We start from the raw sequence: 21875 nt of genomic DNA, 5'->3' as shown, positions 1-21875 counted from the left end.
TGGGTTTTGTTTGGTTTGCACGCTGTTAAAAATGTTATCTGCGGGGCGCCTGGGTGGCGCAGTCGGTTAAGCGTCCGACTTTAGCCAGGTCACGATCTCGCAGTCCGGGAGTTCGAGCCCCGCGTCAGGCTCTGGGCTGATGGCTCAGAGCCTGGAGCCTGTTTCCAATTCTGTGTCTCCCTCTCTCTGCCCCTCCCCCGTTCATGCTCTGTCTCTCTCTGTCCCAAAAATAAATAATAAAACGTTGGAAAAAAAAAAAAATGTTATCTGTTGCTAATAGTTTTAAAAATTGGGATTTACACACACACACACACACACACACACACACACACACACACACACACACACCCCGCTCCCACATACACGCAAAGCCAGATTTCTGCTTCTCCTGAGAAATAGGTATCACTAGCCACTCTGGGTCTGAGTGCCCCTGTGGTAATAATTGGCTGAACATCACACAGCAGCTGTACAGTTCAACTGTCACTCACCTGCCCAGATTAAAACAGCCATACCAGGTTTGACACTCATTTCCAATACCTGCCTGGCGCCCGGAACCATATGAATCTGCCATCTGTACCTTATAGTTTTAGCTTTTTTTTTTCCTTTGGTTAAATTCCCTACTAGACATAGCTAGTCAAGAGGTCCCTTCTAATCTTCCATCCGAATGACATACGTGGGAGTGTCAAAATATAAACCATTATTTCAGCTCCTTAAAAAGAAAGATGAATATAATTCTACACGTAATTTTACAACCAGACAGAGAGGATCAGGTTTCGGTCCTTGTATTACAAGAATTTCAGCATAAAAGAACTGGACTATATCTCCCATGTACAACCCCCAACATTTCACCTGACCTGCAGGGAGGAACTGGGCCTTTAGGATTTATCTAGCTTAAAGAAACACTACCCTACCTCAGTCCAGTGTCCTTCCCACTGGGCACCATACTGTTTTAATTGGCCCTCCGCCATGAAAATGTTGAAGCACACTCACTTGTATAATTCAATGACTGGCTTTGCCACATCCTTGTACTGTCTTAGCCGGGCAGCAACTGCTTCAGGTTTATCATCCTCCTGCTGGACTAATGGTTCACCAGTAATGTCATCAATCCCCTACAAATACCAGAGAAACCAGTTAATACAGCCAATAGCTGGGCCATTCCATAGACGAAAAACTTTCCTATGCAAAACCCATGTATTCACCTTTGACCCCTCCCACATGATGAATTAGGCCTGATGACAATGGTAATAGTGAAAGTAGTTGAAAAAAAGAAATAACACTCTTAACAGTATGTTAACCTTATCCATTGAGAGCTGACATGAAATCTTTATTAACTTCTCAGATCTTTCTGAACATGTTACACTGCTACTGATAAATGATATTTTCAATTTATAGTTTAAAACTCCATGCTGCCTCCCCCAACAATAAACGACCTTTAGACACTATCACTCTGGCCCTCTAAATATTCCTAAAACTGCCTTGCTTTCTAAAGTTTGAGCTGTTAGGGGCGCCTGGGTGGCACAGTCGGTTAAGCGTCCGACTTCAGCCAGGTCACGATCTCGCGGTCCGTGAGTTCGAGCCCCGCGTCGGGCTCTGGGCTGATGGCTCAGAGCCTGGAGCCTGTTTCCGATTCTGTGTCTCCCTCTCTCTCTGCCCCTCCCCCGTTCATGCTCTGTCTCTCTCTGTCCCAAAAATAAATAAACGTTGAAAAAAAAAATTTTTTTTAAAAATAAAAAATAAAAAAATAAAGTTTGAGCTGTTAATAAGGAAAATAAATCATCTCAAAGAACCAAGTGGTTTACTTAGGAGAACACTGATCTAGGAGAAGGTATCTCTCTCCTACCTCTGCTAGCTTTCAAATCCTTTTCTGAGATTAATCTTACTCAGGCTATTTTACTAGATCACATAATGACTTGCCTAAAGGTAGATTAAATAGGCATGAATCATATACCTATGATAAACAAGAACAAACATTCCGAGAACTGAAAAGCTGCAATTCTAAGAACCTGATTTTTGACATATTTTAACCTTCTCAGGAAACATATCTACTTAAAAATGGCAACGTGCACATAAGAAGATCTTGCCTCCTGTGTCCACGGCTATTACCCACTAGAGGAGATAGTCACATGAAATAAATCTGTCAAAAGGCAGGCTAGAGCAGAACCAAAAGGTTCAGGCAACTCAACTGGATAATCAGAAACCAGCTATAAATTTGAAACACACTAAAATTCCATTACAGTTCAGGGCCTTGGGTACATAATTTATGCTTATGATTTGTTGGTGAGCCCCATAATCATCACATGTGTATTCCATGGCTGTTACCCTGACACAAAAGGAGAGATGGGGGTGGGGGAAAGCTGTACATCACCTCTACTTTCATCTCCTTTACTTATGGTTGCAAAGCTCAGAAGTCATTTCTAGGACCTCAGAGCACCAGTGAATACAACAACTACTTCTAGAACGAGCAGAATGATGCTGGGGTGACAGCATCCCTCCTTCCAGGACAGCCTGGCCACAGTGGCTGGTAGAGGTAGCCCAGACTAGCACTTCCACTGCTGACTTTGGGGGCAGCACTGTAATAACTGCAGGTGCTCTTTTAGTATACCCAGTCTTTGGAAAGCAACTTAATATTAAAGGTTCTCAAACTTTAAGAGAATCTTTGCTTCAGCAGGGCTAGGAGGAGCTAAAATGTGAAGCATCTGTGTTGGACTTCAGTGCGTATTCAGAACCCTCTTTTCCCCTCCATCATTTTTCCCCCTCTACTAGCTTCTTGAAAAAGAAAGGAGGAAGGGACCTAATACAGGAATTCCAGAAGTATTTACTATATTTTTAAAAAGATTTCTGGGGCACTGGGGTAGCTCAATTAGTTAAGCACCGACTTCAGCTCAGGTCATGATCTCATGGTTCGTGGGTTCGAGCCCCTCATCAGGCTCTGTGCTGACAGCTCCGAGCCTGGAGCCTGCTTTGGATTCTGTGTCTCCTCTCTCTGCCCCTCCCCAACTCATGCTCTTTCAAAAATAAACAAATGTGAAAAAAAAAAAAAAAGACTTCAAAAGGCAACTAGTTCATTTCGCCCAAATGAATAAGACTCACTGGAACTTTATCAATGGCGCTCATGAGCTGGGAAGGCATCCTTACCCTCTTGAAGATGGTTTTCTGTAGTAATTATTGACTCTATCGATATTCAGGTCTACCTATTCCATACACATTAATCCAATAAGATACAACTGTCACCTCTTTCACATTTGGAGGATTAAAAATAATACTATCTGCCTCCCCATAATTGGAGTTAAGAATCATATTGAACTAATTCCTATCATTACCAGAAAGAACAGTAATTCTTTAAATGAGTTCATTAACTTAAAAAGTTTCTTGGGGCACCCGGTAGCTCCGTCGGTTAAGCGTCTGACTCTTGATTTTGGCTCAGGTCATGATCTCACAGTTCATGAAATCGAGCCCCACATTGGGCTCTATGCTGACAGCATGGAGCCAGCTTGGGACTCTCTCTCCCCCCACCCCTCTCTCTGCCCCTTACCCACTGCACACACACACTCTTTCTCTCTCAAAAATAAAATAAACATTTAAAAAAATAAAGAAGTTTCTTTAAACATGTACCTTTATACATGCTTATTTTATGTAAACATGCTGTTTTTTTGAACTTGCTATTCCTCTAGTCTTCCCCCTTTACATCCTTACTCCCATCTCTCCCATGACCCCGCCCACTTTAACCCCAGTTCTTCATCCAGACCCAGTGTTAACCATTTATCCCTGGTCTTATGAAGCCAGAGAGCACTTATAAACACACACACAAACAGATATGTGTAAAGAAAGATAGTCACTGTTTTACAAAAATGGAATCATTGTGCTATTTGCTTTTCATATTCAGTAATACACCTGGAGGAAATGTTTCTTCAGGTCAAAGTATATAGTACAAAGTCTTTCTTTTTACTGACTACAAGACGTAGATATTCTCTAATTCATTTAATCATCCCCTGCAAATGAGCATTCATTTTTGTTTTCAGATTGTTTTGTTTTTCCCTAAAATCAACACTGGAATAAGCGACACTGTGTACATGATCTTACCTGCTAGTGCTTTCATTTCCATAACCTATACTGCCAGTGGTGGGTTGAATGAAATAAAAATTTTAATGTAGGGGCACCTGGGTGGCTCAGTCGGTTCAGTGACGACTTCAGCTCAGGTCATGATCTCACAGCTTGTGAGTTCAAGCTCCACATCAGGCTCTGTACTGACAGCTCAGAGCCTGGAGCCTGCTTCGAATTCTGTGTCTCCCTCTCTCTCTGCCCCTCCCCCACTCTCTCTCTCTCTCTCTCTCTCTCTCTCTCAAAATAAACATTAAAAAAAATTTTTAATGTACATTGCTAGATTGCTTTTTAAAAAGACTACAAATACTAGGTCTGATAAAGATGAGAGTATCATTTTTCTCAGATCCCCACCAGCAATAGATGTTATAAACTTGAATTTGCCTTCTTTGACCACTAGTGAATGAGAAATTTCAAATACATTTGGCCATGTAGATTTGTTCTTTTTTGAATCATCTATTCATATCCTTCCTATACTTTACAACCGAAATGCTGTGCCTCTTTCTTGTCATTCTGTCAAAGGGCCCTGTATAGTCTTACATGCACATGAGGTGGATTGAAGTCCAGGTTATACACCCTTCCACTGGGAGGGTGAATCCAACGTCGGCTGAGACGGTCTTTGAGTGTTTCAAATGGAATGTTCAAAGTGATCACTAGATCCAGCTCGCAGATTCTGTCCAGGGCTTCAGCCTGTACTAATGTCCTAGGAAAACCTAAATGCCAAAAACAAAACATATCAAATGCAAGACATTTCCCAATTCCAATGAGTCAATGAAATATTTTCAGTGACAGAATAATCAAATCTATACATATGTCACCCAGAATGAAGTTTTTATCAGACATTTATGTCTACCTCCTTAAATTTAATGCTAGAAGAAAAGAGGCTACTTTAAAACCCAGTTTTGGCATTTGGGACACTGAAAGATTAAGGGGTCACATGACACAAGCAGAGAGTATACTAAACTAAAAAAAACACTAAACCAGTTCTAGCTTTGCTCTTAACTACTCATGTAACCCTAGGCAAGTTATATCACCTCCATTGCCTCTTCTGTTAAAGAAGTGAAGGAACAAAATTATATTTGTGTCCTTTTATAGCTTTAACAGCTGATAAGTATATTATTCATAGGCTATCCCCAAAATTATATATACATATACATGTATATATTTTTTTCTCCATTCCCCACTCTTACAAAACTCAACATGTGGTCTGCAATCTAGTACAGTAACCACAGAAATGAGAAAAAGCATTTAGGAATTTTATAGCAATTCCACAGTAATTTCAAGCCTAGTGAATCTAAAATTTATGGTTGAATTTGTGGTTTTCTTTTAATTTTTCTAGTAATTTGCTCTTGTATTTGATAAAAGGATTGCTCTGCAGTAGACGGGGGGGGGGGGGGGGGGGGGGGGGGGGGGGGGGTGCGAGAAACTGGAAGCTCCAGGCTTCCCTTGGAGCTTATTTTTTAATTTCTCCAATAAGGAAAATTATCCAACGGTCCCCATAGTGTCTAACCTGTGATGTTGTTTATTACAGAAGATGAAGTTACATCTTTTCCAAAAAGACACAAGAATAGAGAGCACCAAACCTGGGGCATGTGTTCAACTCTATTGTTATGACAGGGAAAGAAAAGGCAAGTTCAAACAGAGGTGGGAAAAAGCTTATCTTGCAGGGCAGATCTCAGTTCATTAGCTATCACATGGCTAACACAAGGTAATCACAGGCTCCCAGAAGAAACTGCCTTCACATTCTTGTATGCTGTCCTCCCATGACCCATTAATGCATTTGGACTGGCTTCAACAGAGAAATAGGTTATTTCTAATTTTTTTAAATGCTTATTTATTTTTGAGAGAGAAAGAGACAAAGTGAATGTAGGAGGGTCAGAGAGAAAGGGAGACAGAGCCTGTAGCAGGCTCCAGGCTCCAAGGTGTCAGCACAGAGCCTGACGTGGAGCTCAAACCCACGAGCTGTGAGATCATGACCTGAGCCAAAGTCAGATGCTTAACCAACTGAGCCACCCAGGCACCCCTAGAAATAGGTACTTCTAATCCTGCAGCCCAGGTGTTGCCTGAGCCAATAGCCCAGCATTGTCTCCCTCCTCCTAGAGTGACTCTCTGGCTAAGCATCATCTTCACAAAAAAGGCACCCACACACTGGGAAACTATACAAGAAGTACATTCATGGTGGTTTTCTTTGCAGTGGGAAGATGGGGGATTCCTTTCTACTCTTCTAGTTTCTCATTTTTTTTAATTGAGCATACAGTGCTTTCAGAATGGAAACAAAATTCTGCCCTTAAATAAAGAGCTGCTAAGTGGATTTTTTTCAAATCTCAATATAATTTGTTAGACCAAGTTACGATTACTTAACATTTAGGGAAATGAAAGGTCAAACTGTATCTGCCTAAGGTCAAGCACACTGTGGAGACGTGGCCTTAACACTGGCACACAGTGGGCAAACATTTCCATGTAACACTAGGGTAGCTGTCTTCTAGTCTTCTGTTCAGTGGCCATACTTATTTGACCAGTTGCCTTACTTTAAAATCCCAGTTTAATTCTGTGAAATTATAGGACTCTGTCAAGCTCTGTAAACTCATTATGTAATTTTTTCTGTCTATTATGGAATGGCTTGACTGCTTACATACGAACTTATTAAGCGGCCTCTCTTTTGATTATTAAGTTCAAAAAGAAACTTAATTTTAGAATTGGGGCTTCACAGCAACTTGGATGTATCCTGGAGCTTCAAATATATGATAACTACCAGGCAGAAAACAACGTGATACTCTCTGGGCCACCAAGGAGCAAGATTTGGCCCCAAGTGGGCCCTCATGGCTCAATTCAATCTATGGCTACATAGGTTGGATGGTAGGCAAGGAGTCTCAGAAGAGTCCAGATAAAACCATGCCTCCTTTACTTTTCCACCAAATTCCTTATTGAATACTACACATACCCTTAACCAGGTCCTTTTTTCCATCTCCCTTTCTCCAACAGCTCACTCTAGGTCAGACTGGAGATGCTGCAGAGAGAACTTTGGTAGCAAACCTGGAGCCCCAGACTTAAGTCTATTAGTCAACTTTAGCCTAAGTTCCCCTACACTGTGCACCACAGTCTGCTTTAGAAGATGGGTTTCCTGAAATGGGATTTAAGATACGCCTTACTCCCTTTGTTATTCTCTGGCACTGTACCTGGGACATTCCAGCAAAGTGAGGGCAGTGAGCCTTCCCCAGAAGGGCACTCTTTCCCTGACTGCCAGGTCCTAGCTTTCCCTGCAGAGCCCACGCTTCATGAAGGCTCCAAAGTGACAACTGGAGGGGCGCCTGGGTGGCTCAGTCAGTTAAGCATCCAACTTCTGCTCAGGTCATAATGTCATGGTTCGTGGGCTCGAGCCCCATGTCGGGCTCTGTGCTGACAGCTCAGGAGTCTGGAGCCTGCTTTGGATTCTGTGTCTCCCTCTCTCTCTGCCCATCCCCTGCTCATGCTCTCTCCTCTCTCTCAAAAATAAAAAAATTTTTTCAAATTGACAACTGGAGTTAGATTTAGAGGCCTGCAGCCAAAACAACCCCAAGATCAATCTCTATGCTTTCCCCAAATCCTTTTTCAAGGAAAAGTCATTTTCTAAATCAGTGGCTTCCAAAGGGACCCTTGCTAGAGTATGAAAGAAAACAGAGCCTCTGTTGCATTGTTTTGTTCACTGTTTTTCAGATTCTAGTTTGGAGAGTGCATTTTATAAGGTATATGGTAGTAAAACTGTATATGCACATAATTCACACATATCCATATACTGAAAATATAAAGTAAACATTTTTACTGAAAATTGTGCACAAAGAATTTTAGAAATCACTCCTCTGAGGACCTGAGTTCTCAGCCTCAGTCCCTGTCCTGGGGTTCTCAGCATCACTAGCCACTATGCTGACAATAAAACATTGTTCTTTATCCTTTGCATAAAATATAGAAACTGAGTACAGCGTCAACAAAGAATAGGAAGCTCTTAAAGAGAATACACAGTTCCTCCCACAAATAAAAGCTCAAATCTTATCGGCTAAAGTTTCTAGCCTGAAGACCAGTCTGTTCAACTCCCCCACAACTGTTTCTGAACTCTGGTGCCCTCTGGAGGAATGGGTGGAAAATGCAACTGTGTACCAAATAAACTCGAAACAGATTTCAAAAATGTTAGGTAGTGTCTACCTTCTAGGCTTTCACATTCAGACCCACTAATGACCAGAGAATCATTAATTCTTGTGGCTTAGAGGTCTTCTGTTAGGACAGTGGCTCCTATCATAGCCTCCCATCCTCAAAATGTGTTAAAGTTGAAAGAACCATGGAAAATACAGAAGCCTACATAATGAAAGCTAAAATGTAAGAGTTATATTTTAAGATGCTAATGTTGTTGGAATGCAACCATTTTTATGGTTCAGAAGTACCAACAAGAGAAATAAGTCATTCCACAACTTTAAGGGTTCTCCATCTGATGGGGCACATCAACATTATCAGGGAAGACTTACAAGGGGGGAAAAAGAGCTTATGGGTACTCAGATTCCATACCATTCTTCCTAGAATGGATCATCTGGGAGCAGGAGCAGGACTTAGGTATTTTTTTAAAGTTATCTAGGTGACTCAGACTGGTTAAGAACCACCAAACTTCTCAGTGACAGCAACAGTGTAAGTGCAAAACTAACTACTTGTATCTATCCCATTCGGGGGAAGTTTCAACACTTCTTTTAAACAGGTACAAAAACACTTTGCAGAGAATCCTCTTTACCTCAGTTTCATGGCAAGAGGGGAACTGGGAAGGAAATTCCCAGAGACAAATCTTTCCAGATTCACTAAGCCCCTAACTCAAGCCACCTGTTTATGCTCTTCCTGTCCAGGATCTTACCTGTAAAAAAAAGTGGTGTGGCAAGGGAAAGTACAGTATAACAGAACAGTGGGCAAAGATCTGGATGCCAGCTGTGGTTTCAAAAGTGAGGAGAAGCAGCAGTAAGCCAGAAACCTCAGGGCTCGGTGGGACGTGTCTGGAACCAGACACACCTGGACTTCATTCCCAGTTCTCCCTAGCCAGAACTGCAAGAACATCCACCAGCTTTGTGTAATCTCTCTGGTCCTTAGTTTTCCCAGATATACAACAAGGGCGTATCAATTTGCTGGGGTCGCCATAACAAACTACCACAGAACAGGTGGCTTGAACAACAGAGATTTAAGGTCTCATGGTCCTGGAGGCTAAAAGTCTGAGATCGAGGTGTCAGGGAGGGTTGGTTCCTTCTGAGGCCTCACTCGTTGGCTTGCAGATAGCTTCCTTCTTCCTGTGTCTCCCATAGGATTTTTCCTCTGTGTGTGCCTGTATCCTAACTTCCTCTTCTTATAAGGACACTACACTAGTCATTGCAGATTAGGGCCCACCCTCATGACCTCATTTAACTTAATTACCTCTCCAGTGACCTTATCTCCAAAAAAGAGTCAAATTATAAGGTACTAGGGGTCAGGACTTCCAACAGATGAATTTAAGGCGGCGGGGGCAGGGGACACAACTCAGTCCATAACAAAAGGTAATGCCTACTGCATGGCTGTTTTGAGGATTAAGAGAGACAATCTTTCTAGAATGTTTAATATGTAAAGTGTTAGGCACAGAGTGAGCACTCAATAAATGGCCGCTGCTGCTCTAGGTAGAGCTCTCCTGGGAGCTCAACTGGTTTCCCAGTTCAGCGTGAAGGAAAGGTCCTCATCCCCCAGGTGGCTTCTATTTAATTCCTTTCCTGAGATTTGCTAGCTTGGGGAGTCACTGGTGCTCTGTGCTCTCTACCATAACTAGAGCCCAGCACCTCTAGTTATTAGCCTGCACAGACTGCACATTCTGGAACCCACCCATCAAAAGGGAGCTCGTGCCAGGCAAGCTCTGAACCTGGCACACCACCTACCTGGTTTTTTGAATAGTAAAGCACCTTAAGTCTCCTTTCCTGATCCAGTTCAATACGTCATCATGATGAGCTCTGATCTGGGTGAAAGTGAAACTGGTAAATTCAGTGCAAAGGTTCAGCCTTAAGCTGCTGACAATACACGTGTACCTTGATGTGGCAACGGGACATTAAGTTCCAAGGAACTAATCCATTTGCAGCCTGCGTTAACTATAACACGGAATCCAAGTGAAGAAACGTAACGGCCTGGGGCGCCTGGGTGGCTCAGTCGGGTAAGCTCAGGTCACGATCTTGTGGTTCGTGGGTTCAAGCCCCGCGTTGGGCTCTGCTGACAGCGCAAAGCCTGCTTAGGATTCTCTCTCTCTCTCCCTCTCTCTCTGCCCCTCCCCTGCTCCCATTCTCTTTCTCACACACACAAAAGTAAATAAATAAACGTGAAAAAGAAATGTGACAGCTGTGTAGTCTTTCTCGTTAAGTGAGTGCCTCATTTTGGGGAACATTCGCACAGACGAGGCAACTGTCAGTGGCTCCTGAGTCCATGTCCAATCAGCAAACACACCCTGTGTGCTTCCTATGTATTGTAGTCTGCTGTTCACAAAGCATTTATAGAAATTTACTTCTCTCTTACTCTGCACATCGGCCCTATAAGGTGGGCAGAGCAGGAACAATCACCCTCCGTGTAACAGATGAAGCTGGCATTCAGTGAGGATCAGCAGCAGAACAGGATTGAGGATCAGGTCTCTGGTCTTGGAAGTGCCCCCTCTCTCTTACACTATGCTGTTCTTCCACAAGTATGAAAAATAATTGTTGAAAGAATCCTAAACGTCACCCCATCTATCTTACTTCCACCCCAAGAGCAGAGCATCCTGGTAGCATCCTCATCATCACGGCCACTATTTGCTGTGCCAGATAGATTTTATGCAGAAGGAAATCTGAAACTGTGCAGGGCCTAAACGGCCTACTCTCGCTCCTGTTACGTCTCTCACCTAGCATCCCTGTCCGTCACCCCACGTCACCTGACATCCTTGCTGTTCTCAAACCGGCAAGTCCATTCCCACCTTGGACAAGTAGCTTATGTCCCCTCGGCATGACACGCTCTTGCTGTAGGTATCTACGTGTGCCCTCGGCTCCTACAAGTCTTCGCTCAAAACATGCCTTGTCAGTGAGGACTTTTCTAACCATCCTGTTCAACTAAACCTGCGCCCCACCCACGGCACCCCTATTCACACCCACCCCTCTTTTTCGGTTTTCTCTTCATAGATTTCAACATCTTTTATAGCATATGATCTACTTTATTTTGTAAGTGTTTCTACTCTCACTAGGATGTTACCTAAATGAGAGCAGAACTTTTAAAGCTGTTTACTGCTACATCCTTCGTGCCTAGAACAGTGCCTGGCATATAATAGGTGCTGAATAAATATTTGTTGAATCAATGAATAAATATTATCTGAAAAGTCACAATTATTCTGCAAGATGGGTATCATCCCCATTTTAAAGTTGTAAAAACTGAGGCTCAGAAAAGTTAAGTGACTTGCCCAAGACCACACATTTAAGAACCAAGTGCTGGGGCGCCTGGGTGGCGCAGTCGGTTAAGCGTCCGACTTCAGCCAGGTCACGATCTCGCGGTCCGTGAGTTCGAGCCCCGCGTCAGGCTCTGGGCTGATGGCTCGGAGCCTGGAGCCTGTTTCCGATTCTGTGTCTCCCTCTCTCTCTGCCCCTCCCCCGTTCATGCTCTGTCTCTCTCTGTCCCAAAAATAAAAAATAAACGTTGAAAAAAAAAAAAATTAAAAAAAAAAAAAAAAAAAAAAGAACCAAGTGCTGACTCCAGAATCACACATCACATACCACACGATGCTGCCTTCCTCCCACGGGGAAAAGCGCAGCCTGTGAGAAATACCTGCTCGTGACAGCTACAGTAGTCAATAGTCTACTATACAGTATACAGTATACAGCAGTCAGTATACCAAACGACTGGAGAAATCCAAATCCTGCGTGGCTTCGGGGTGCTGCAGGCACAGACATGTCAGATTCTCTCCACACATACACAAATGTTCTGCACCTTGCTTTTTTCTTTTCATAGATCTTGGAGATTCTTTTCCATACATACGCATTGCTCTCTTGCTCTAATAACTGTGGAGTACTCCATGGTTTGGATGAACCACAATTTAACCAATTCCCTACTGACAGGCATTGAAGGTACACACGACATGAAGCACACTAGGGAAAAATAGCTTAGCAGACAGAAATACAGGCTCCAGAGACACACTGCCTTGGTTTGAGGTGCAATTATGTCACCTGCTCACGTTGCGACCCTGGTTACCCACCTCTCTGCACCCATAAAGTGAGCCTGGTAATGCCCAATCCAGAAAGTTGTGAGGAACAAATTTCTGTATGTAAATCCTAGCACAGCGGCTGGCACAGGGTGGGGGGAGGTGTGGCAAGTGGGGCAAAGAGCCAACACTGAGGGAAAATGAAGACCATGTGGGACCGGAGGTAAAAGGACAGACAGCAAGTCTGATAACAAGAAAGACATGACGGGTAAGTGTGAACCTTTATAAAAGTATGAAAGGAGCAGTGGGGAGACAGGATAGTGCCATCACCATCACCAAACACAGTATGTTCATATAAGAGAACAAGTCTCCTCAATAACAGGAGGTGTAACAGGAAGGTCACACGTGAAGGGGAGACCCAGGTTTACTTTAAGGCAGAAGGTAGGGTATTCTGCGGAGTCAGAGTAGGTGTGAGGAGGAAGGTGGAGAAGGTTATAAGGAAAGAAAATCCCAGAGGGTACAGTGGAAAAGTAAAGACTTAGAGGGGGAGGAAGAGGAGAATGAGTAATGGAGAAAGAGAAAAGGATAAAGAAGAAAAAAGGACACTGAGGGATGGCTTACCTTTCCCTTAATAACCAAGTATCACAGACATAAAAGACCCAGTTGGAAGTGACTAGCTTCAAATAGCGTAATTGTTAGGGCAGGTGTGGTGTCCTAATCTCTGAAGATGTCACAAAGGCCCTGGCAGTGGGCTGGGGCTCTCACAGAAGTTTGGGGTGCAGAGTCAAAAACCTGGGGGATCACAGGTCCTAGAGAGGGGCTCTGTGTCACCCTGGTCAGGCAGAAGGCAAAGGCTCCACGAAGTAAGGAGAGGCGGTTATCTGTCTACAAGACTCTTAAGATATGAATATTCTTCAGCTTACACATCCTAATGTAAAGCTTCAGGGCACACAATATGAAATGGTGTCCTAAAAGGCAGCATCCTTTGAAGTGATTTATATCAGTGTCTCAAGTTGGGCTGAACAAATCAAAGATGTAATTCTCACATCAATCAGCTGCCAAGAACAGACTGTCGGATAAGGTACAACCTGACCAGGACATTTTAAACCATTTTTAGCAAAGAGCCATTATCCAACCACATACATATATTTTTTTAAGTGAACATATTGTCAGAGGATCACAATATGAAGACTGTGAAAACTGTTTATCAACCAAGAGTGTCCCAGTATCAGGGCATGAGATGTTCACTTTAACTTTGGTGAGGAAACATGTGGGTATTTTGCTCTTTAGTTAACATCTGACATCCACTGATCCGTGTTCTCTTCCAAAGATCTACTCATGGTGTAAGATTTAATTCCTTGGTGTCTCAAATTGCAAGGATATTGGAATCTGAAAGGAAACAAATAATTAGCAGATGTATGGAATTTAAAGCATGACCCGTAAATCTTGTAATGGAAAATCTGCCTCTAAATAAGAATAGCCATTCTTGACATGAAAGTACTTAGATGCATGCATACATAAAGCATTCAAAAGTACATTCTAAGAGGTTATCTTCTAAGAGATTCAGACTAGACAGGCTATGGTTACACAGGTGGGCCCAAGAGAATTTGCCACTCTAGCTGTGGGTGTGTATTCTTTAAACATGCTTGCTTGTAGCCCCTGTTCCATGTGGAACAGTCAGATTCCACAGAATAGTCAGATTTCATGTGGATTTGGTATTCTGGTAGGCAGGGATTACTGACCAAGTAGACTAGATGTACACTCTAATTCTGTCAACAGGTGGCAGCATGAATAATTCTTCAATTTAGAAAGAACTGCAATAAATTGTGGTATACTTTTATTTTCACTAAAAGTAATCCTGAAACACATATTTTCTAAATGACTAACAAGCAGAATCCCAGTCTCCCTAGATAACCTAATCCAAGTGAATATATTCCATTAATTGTTGAGGAAACCAGAGAATCCAACAGGCAAAGCAAAATAATGAACACATTTAAGCCCAGAGAGCTTGCTTTCCTCCCCGTAATGACACATACGAGACTGCTCACTCCATCACGTGGTTTCTCACCAGGAGTACAGAAAACCTACCTCATGCTTCCATACTAAGCTGTCCCCTCTCCCTCGTAGCCTAGAAAAGCTACCATGTCCTGCTTAATCAAATAGCCAATCCATGTTGAAAGCTGAAATTTCATGCAGTTAAATTTCTCCCACAATCCACCATGCTATATCATTAATTGTGGTGCCTACAGGTTATTTTTTAGACAGCCTCCCTCCCAAAAAAAGATTCACCATGTGCAGGAAGATGTCGCTAAATCCCTGACGTGCCAGCCACCGGGCCTTGGCATCTGCTCCTCTCAGCCATGCCAAGAGCCTGAGGGAGGGCCGGTGAAGCAGGAGGTGCCACAGCAACAAGCTGAGACAGTGGAGGGGAATGGGGAACTAGGACACTTCTGTTTTTCTAATTTGTTGTGCATTCATTCCAGAGGAAGGGCAGGGAGCCAGAGTCCACCACCACATTCCCAGGCAGAAAAGCAAGCCCTCTGCTTGATGGAAATAGAAGAGCAGTTTTAAAGGGCAACTTCTAACATCCGCCTGGGACTGGCAACGTATGAAAAGGCCACAAGGCGCCTGGGTGGCGCAGTCGATTAAGCGTCCGACTTCAGCCAGGTCACGATCTCGCGGTCCGTGAGTTTGAGCCCCGCGTCGAGCTCTGGGCTGATGGCTCAGAGCCTGGAGCCTGTTTCCGATTCTGTGTCTCCCTCTCTCTCTGCCCCTCCCTCGTTCATGCTCTGTCTCTCTCTGTCCCAAAAATAAAATTAAAAAAGTTGAAAAAAAAAAAGAAAAGGCCACACAACACCAGGCCCCCTTCCTATGTGCATTAGGATCTGGGGCCAACACGGTTGCTTCTGACCAGCCATCTCTTCCCAGCTGTTGGGAAAGCAAGAACCAAGTTAAAAATATGTAAGCCATAATCCATCACAATTAATCACTGAATGATTAACTGAAGTTCAAAGCAGGTAGTTATTCTACCATAGTCTTCCCTAACGCAAGGGCATTCAAACTATTCATACCACCAAGCAGAAGCCTCACTAGCAACTTAAAATTAATCACCGTCAAAACCTGCAAGTTGAAGGCCTTTTCCGTTTTACATCTTATAACTACCTTATCTGTTTGCACAATATTTACTTGTATGTGTATCCAAGACCTCCAAATTCCACTTCTTCCAGTTTTTATTAACAGATGGTGAAAAGACTAAGACACAGCTGTGCTCCAGATGTTGGCAAACAAGAGCTTAAGCTATATCATATCACTTTGTGAGCTCCACATTTCCCACTGTGCTGAGAGCTTAGGACCTACTTCCTGCTCACTGAAATCTTCCAGGGACACTTGGAACTCTCCTATTATGTATCTTAGAGTTGTAATAAATAGTGCCTGCTCTCAAGGAGCTCATAGGTTAGTAGTAAATGATTTAAAAACCTGGACATGCTATAATCTCTACTTCGGGATCCACTGATAGAAGACATACTACAGAAAATTTGGGTTTAAACCATAAGTTTGGATCTTCTAAGTGGCTTAGTTAAAAGATGAATTCCTATTAGGCAGGGATTCTTGGGGAAATCCCCAAATGGTGTTGAGGTCCTCTGGCATCAGTGCAACGATTTTTCCTGTTTAAGGATATAGATGAAACTCATAGCTTATAACCTGTGTTCTTAAACAAGTTAAAAATTATGGAGCCCTTTTGCCAGTAAAGGAATATGCATACTGCACTGAGGAAGGAGCTGTTAACTGTAAATCCTTTGCTTAAAGGCCCTTCTCTTTAAGAATTTTGTTTACCTGTTATATGGGGACCCAAGTCCCAATATAAACAAATTAAAGGAAAACTGGTCCCACTATATCTCACTTGAGACAAAAGGAACTTGTAAATGATTTTACCACAGGCCCGCATTTTTGCCCCAAATAAAAGAACAGAGGCTGAGTATGGCCCACCATGGGCTCAGCTCCCAGGTATATGGTGTACATATACATGGTAGGTAAGACCTACCATCAGGCAAGTATTTATAAGCTTTTTCTACATGTCAAACATAATTGTAGGTACAGGAAGGTATAAAATATCAACATCCAGATCAATCTGTAAGTTACATGATTGTAAGGTAAGAAGAAAGAACGAAATGGGTAGACAGGATGGTACCAGAAGGACTCGGCAAGGAGAGGATATCTGAGTAAAGACGTGAATGGAGCATCCTCATAACCATCTCAAGGCACAGTGCTGCAGGCAGAAGGCACAGGGAGTGCAAAGGCCTGGCAGCATTAGCACACACAGCACATAAACGTAAGGAAACTGTGACGTCATTAGGGAATAAAAACAAAGTTTTGCCCTCCCTTGCCCTCAAGAAAAGAGGTCTGAACATAGATGAAGGCAAAAGGAAACACAAAAAACATGAAACTTTAAAATATGATAAACACAAAGAATATTCAATAATATCCACTGTAAGTGGATATATTTTCTTAAAATAGAAAAACTGAACAAAAGGACAAAAAAGATGTAATACAGGAGAACTTTCCTGAAAGGAAAAGAACTGAATTGGAGATCAAAAGGACACAGTACCTATAGGAGGGAGGACAAGAAACAACACTGAGATGGTCTATTTACTTCAAGTATGAGGAAACAATTCTTCAGGAAGCCTATGCAGGAAGAAAAAAAAATCATAGTCAAAAGTCACACTGGCCTCAGGGCTTTGCAGAGAAATAATCCAGGTCGGAACAAGATGAAACAGAGGCTGCAAAGTGCCGAAGGACACAGGGGTCACTCAGGAATATCACAGCCAGCTAAACCTGCTGAATGATGAGGAGACGTTCTCAAACGTGAAAACTCAGGGAAGAGGGCATCACATGAGCCCCTCTGTTACAACGGAGGGACGGAAGGAGGGAAAGAACAGCAGGAGGAAATTATCCAGTAAGATCCAGCTCACCACGGTAATGATGAATGGAAAAGCTGTGGTAAAAAGTAGCACAGCTTTATTCAGATATAATTCATATGCCAAACAATTCACTTGTTTCAAGTGTATAATTTGATGGTTTCTAGTCTATTCACAGAAGTAACGAGAAGAATCGTCAAAATAAAAGAAACAGAGATGTGGTACTGTGTGAGAAAACCAGGCCACAGAATTCATTTAAATCTTTTAGATGTAAGACAAAAAAAAAAAAATTGGAAATTCAGGTTACAGAAGAAAACTTATAATAGATTTTAGCAACAAAAACCATTGAAAACTGAGACGGAGGGAGGGGAAAAGAGGTGGGAGGAAGCCTAAGTACATTAATCCTCTTACTGTTCACCGAAGAAAGACAATATCTCTCTGTCTCAATTTGAAGTATGAAATAAAAAAACAAATATGTCAACTCCTAATGGCTTTCATAATCTTAAAGAGCTCTCCCAAGAATATCCTGGGTGATGAAGAAAGATTTTATCTGAAATTCAGTAATAATTCCTTCAGGTTCACTTTAGCTCTGCTATTGTTAAACATAAGTAAAATTAAATATTTTTAAAAGTACATCAAGTATGGGAGCCGCACTTACACACTTTCAGGTACCTATGTGCGTGAGGAGGGGTCTAGAATGACCAGGTTCTCAACTGTTAACCCTGATTATTTCTGGCTACTGGGATTTTAGGTGACTAGCTCCTTTCCCTTATATTTTGCCATATGGCTTGAATGCTTTATAGTAATCATGTACCATTTTTATAAAGTCGGTGTCAAATGATAAAATTAAATTCTCTGCACTTTTCCCACATCTTACTCTCTTCTTAACCCTAATCAACTTGTTCACCTTCACAAAATCTGGGTTTTTCTTCCTAGTACTAGGGCAGTCATCAGAGTTTTATATTGTTTTGTTTTATATTAGTAGGTAAGGTTTAATGGAGGCTGGGGAATTTTGTTTAGTTATACTTTCCCCAGGTGTACTTAATGAGGGATGAATATGATGATCTTTGCTTATTAAAATGACATTTTTAAGTTTATCAGCCATTTATTAATGAAATGCTAAGTTCTAACATCTGTATCAGCATCAACATGTGGTTGTATGTATATACAACATCGGTACATAATAACACGTACTATCATGTGACCACCTACTACGTTTTAGGATTCCACTAAGAGCGTCATATTTGTTAGCCAATCCTCGCGAACCTATGCCATACATACTGCTACTAATTCTATGGATGAGGAAAAAGAATCCAAGAAAGGTAAGTTTGCTTGCTCAAGACTACACAGCTAATAAATTACATAATGATACTCAGTTATAAGTCCACGCTTTTTCCACCACATTACTGTTCTGATATAGTGCTGTGTATTTAGTAAATGCCCAGCAATTGTTTCATTAACAAACCAGAAAAAAGGGTGCCTGAGTGGCAGAGTCAGTTAAGCATCTGACTCTTGACCTTGGCTCAGGTCATGATCTCACAGTTTGTGAGTCTGAGTCCCACATTGGGCTTTTGCACTGATGGAGCAGTGCTTGGGATTCTGTCTCTCCTTCTCTCTGTCCCTCCCACACTTGTGCTCTTGCTCTCCCTCGAAATAAATAAATAATTTTTTTTAATTTGAAAAAAAAAAACCTGGCAAAGTATGCTTTAGATGCTTTGGATAAAGCTTTGCAATGAATGTTCTCAATCCATCCAATTCCCAAGATACCTGTTTCATAAATTAGGGAAGGAGGCTCTCCTTCCATCTAAAATTAGGATTTGAAGACAGCTTCATCCTGTGCCTTACTTTATAGACTTCTAATTAAGTGGCAACAGCAAAGGGGCTAAGTGTATCTTAAAGTGTATGAGACATGCCCAAATAGAGAGAAATCACAGTTTAATACCTAAAGTAGATCTAAACATGTTAAAAATTAAGTTAATTTTAAAGTATTGGTTAAAAAGTTAAAAAATAAGTTATTCTTTCAAACTCAAAGTTTTACATTTTAAGCTTCCTAACTCATTTCTAATATTAACTTTGATGTTGGGGCGCCTGGGTGGCTCAGTCGGTTAAGCGTCCAACTTCTCTCAGGTCATGATCTCGCAGTTTGTGAGCTCGAGCCCCACGTCGGGCTCTGTGCTGACAGTTCGAGAGTCTGGAGCCTGCTTCGGATTCTGTGTCTCCCTCTCCCTCTGCCCCTCCCCGGCTTGTGCTCTGTCTCTCAAAAATGAATAAATGTAAAAAAAAAAATTAGTATTGACTTTGATGTTTATTCAATGCCCTGTATTTGAATTTCATGAAGTGTTTAACTTTTGCCCCTACCCACTTTTCTGACCTCATATGCTCATATTTTCAGCTCTAGAATTATCCAGTTACCTGTGGTTTCCAGAATACACCATGCTGTTTTGCATATAGTGATCCCTCCACCTAGAAGATTAAGCTTTTATTCTCACTTTCAAAACTTAGTTCTTGCTGTCACCTACTCCAGGAAGCCTTCCATTTAACAGCTGCCTCCCTCACCCCTAAGATAGGGTCAGTTCCTTTCTCCTGGGTGCTACCTCTCACCTTTCACCCCCTCCACTGGGGTTCCCAAGGTCCTAGACTGCAGTTATTTATTCAGCATTTGCTCCTCCTGGACTAAGCTCAGAAAATATGCTATTCCCTCCTCAGACAGACCAATGCCAAGCTCATCAAGACGCACCATAAAATGTATAACTCAATTTGCATTTTGATCTCTGAACCAAGTTTTTCTAGGGTGTGTTCAAATATCTGTATACATATGTTTTCCATATGGCCCTTAATGCTTACTTGTTAAAATCTAGTCATTCTCTGGAAACACAGGGCAAATAAACAAACTCAGAGTTGCCTGCCATATTAAAATTGTTCCCCATCCCAAGACAGCAGTCAGATCACGCAGAAGAAAAAAGCCACCAGAAATGGACATGGGAACAGGGTCTCAGGACAGAATCCAACCAAATGAACAAGAGAAGATACCCAAGGCTTTATTTTACCATGTTTTTCAGTCCGATCCTCTGAGCTCATACAGACACCAAGGACATTGAAAGTAGGGAAGTCATAGAATAAAAACAAAGTTCTTATAGGTTAGATTTAAATCACAGAAATCAAAGGCAATCCTCATTGCCTAGGGCAGCACAAAAGCTGAATCACCACTAGATTCTAAATGCCAAGAAGGCCAGGTCCCACCTACTATGTTGCTCTATTGTGGTGTCTTGACAGTGCCTGGCACAGAGTTGGTGCTCAATAAATACTCAGTTGTAGGAAAAATTATGAAGACTTAGAACCGAAAGAAATTTGCACAATCACCTGGGACCATTAACAAAGAGGCTGCACTAGCTTTAATGAAATCAATAGCTAGACATAAAGTCTGAACAGGCTCCGCTCTTTGGATAAGGTATAGCACAAGATGAGAGTGTGCTAAATTTCAAGTCAGGTGTGACCAAAATGACTTTTCATAACCTAACCCTGCTAAGTAATGGTCTTTTCCTGTGTAACTCGACCAATATTATTGTTTAGTTTCATTGATTTATTTTTTAAGTTTCATTTAAAGTATACACAGATACCATTTCTTCTTTTTGCCCATCTTCCCCTGGTGAAGTCATGTGTTCTCCCCTAGTACAATATTCAACCTGAAATTAATGACATGTCTACAAATCCTTTCATTGAAGAATATCTGAATATTTAGTAATGATGTTACAAAGTATAATCAAAAGCAGGTATAATTCCTTCTTCCAAGAAGATGATAAAAAATGTCAAGTTTGTTTTAAAAACAGAATTTTACAGATGTTCTATTCTGGAGGTGACTATTACGGCTACATGGCTATCATATGTAGTTTGGTTTCCTACCATCCACCATTTACTTGGTTACCAAGGGCTCTGAGTAAGTATGTACCTTGGAAATACTGCAGATCTGAGATCATTTAACTCTCAGGGCAAACAAACACACACAAACACTGCACACATTCAAGCAACTCTGACTTCTGGTAAAAAAAAAAAAAAATTCCAGAATTATCTACAGAAAGCCCTAGTTATTAGCATTCGACACTGTGCTGAACCACAAATGAAACATACAACCACAGACTGAATGATAACTCTCATTCCAAAGGGATCTTTATTCCGATGAAAGGCTTAAATTATATTCCACTCATTATTCTAAAATTTAATATTTTTTTATGAAACCAAACTGTGACAACCAATTTTAAATATTTTGATGCCTCACCTAAAATCGTATGGTAGACAATTCTGTTACTTCTTGTTACCTGTAGATAAATTAGGAAGGAGTTTGAGAACTTGCAGGCTACTATTTAAATACACAGGTTGGCAGTCAAATTTAGAAATGAAAACCCCTATTACCAACACATCTCCCTACCGGCCCCACCCAGCTGCCAGCCCTATTTTTAAAAAGTGAAGAATTTATATTTGTTTTAAAGAGATGGTTACTGTTCTCTAGTTATTTCACCTAATAAGTAGTAAATACTTTCTTTATATGAAACTGGAAAAAAAAAACATGCATGGTTTTATAACAAAATTAGAAAGCTTGCAGCACATTCCATTCTTCTAGTAGAATATTTGTCTTAAAAATTAAAGAAACTTTTTAAAACTGTTCTCATACATTCAACTTCTAAGGACATAAAAGA

General features: G+C 41.6%; 1 protein-coding gene across 2 annotated transcripts in view; it reads right to left on the bottom strand.

Annotated features, from left to right (window-relative positions):
• Positions 1-21875, bottom strand: part of AK4 (adenylate kinase 4) — a 73485-nt gene that overhangs the window by 7245 nt on the left and 44365 nt on the right. For both annotated transcript variants that reach the window (XM_030325926.1, XM_030325928.1), the window contains 2 exons: positions 4639-4811; positions 991-1109 (listed from right to left, as the gene is read on the bottom strand). In XM_030325926.1, the coding sequence (XP_030181786.1) occupies positions 991-1109; positions 4639-4811 (292 nt within the window). The remainder of the gene's footprint in view (positions 1-990; positions 1110-4638; positions 4812-21875) is intronic.

The sequence above is a fragment of the Lynx canadensis genome, chromosome C1 (genome assembly GCF_007474595.2).
Source record: "Lynx canadensis isolate LIC74 chromosome C1, mLynCan4.pri.v2, whole genome shotgun sequence".
Lineage (NCBI taxonomy): Eukaryota > Metazoa > Chordata > Mammalia > Carnivora > Felidae > Lynx > Lynx canadensis.
The sequence above is the reverse complement of the archived record's forward strand: the minus strand, read 5'-3'. Positions and strand labels throughout refer to the sequence as shown.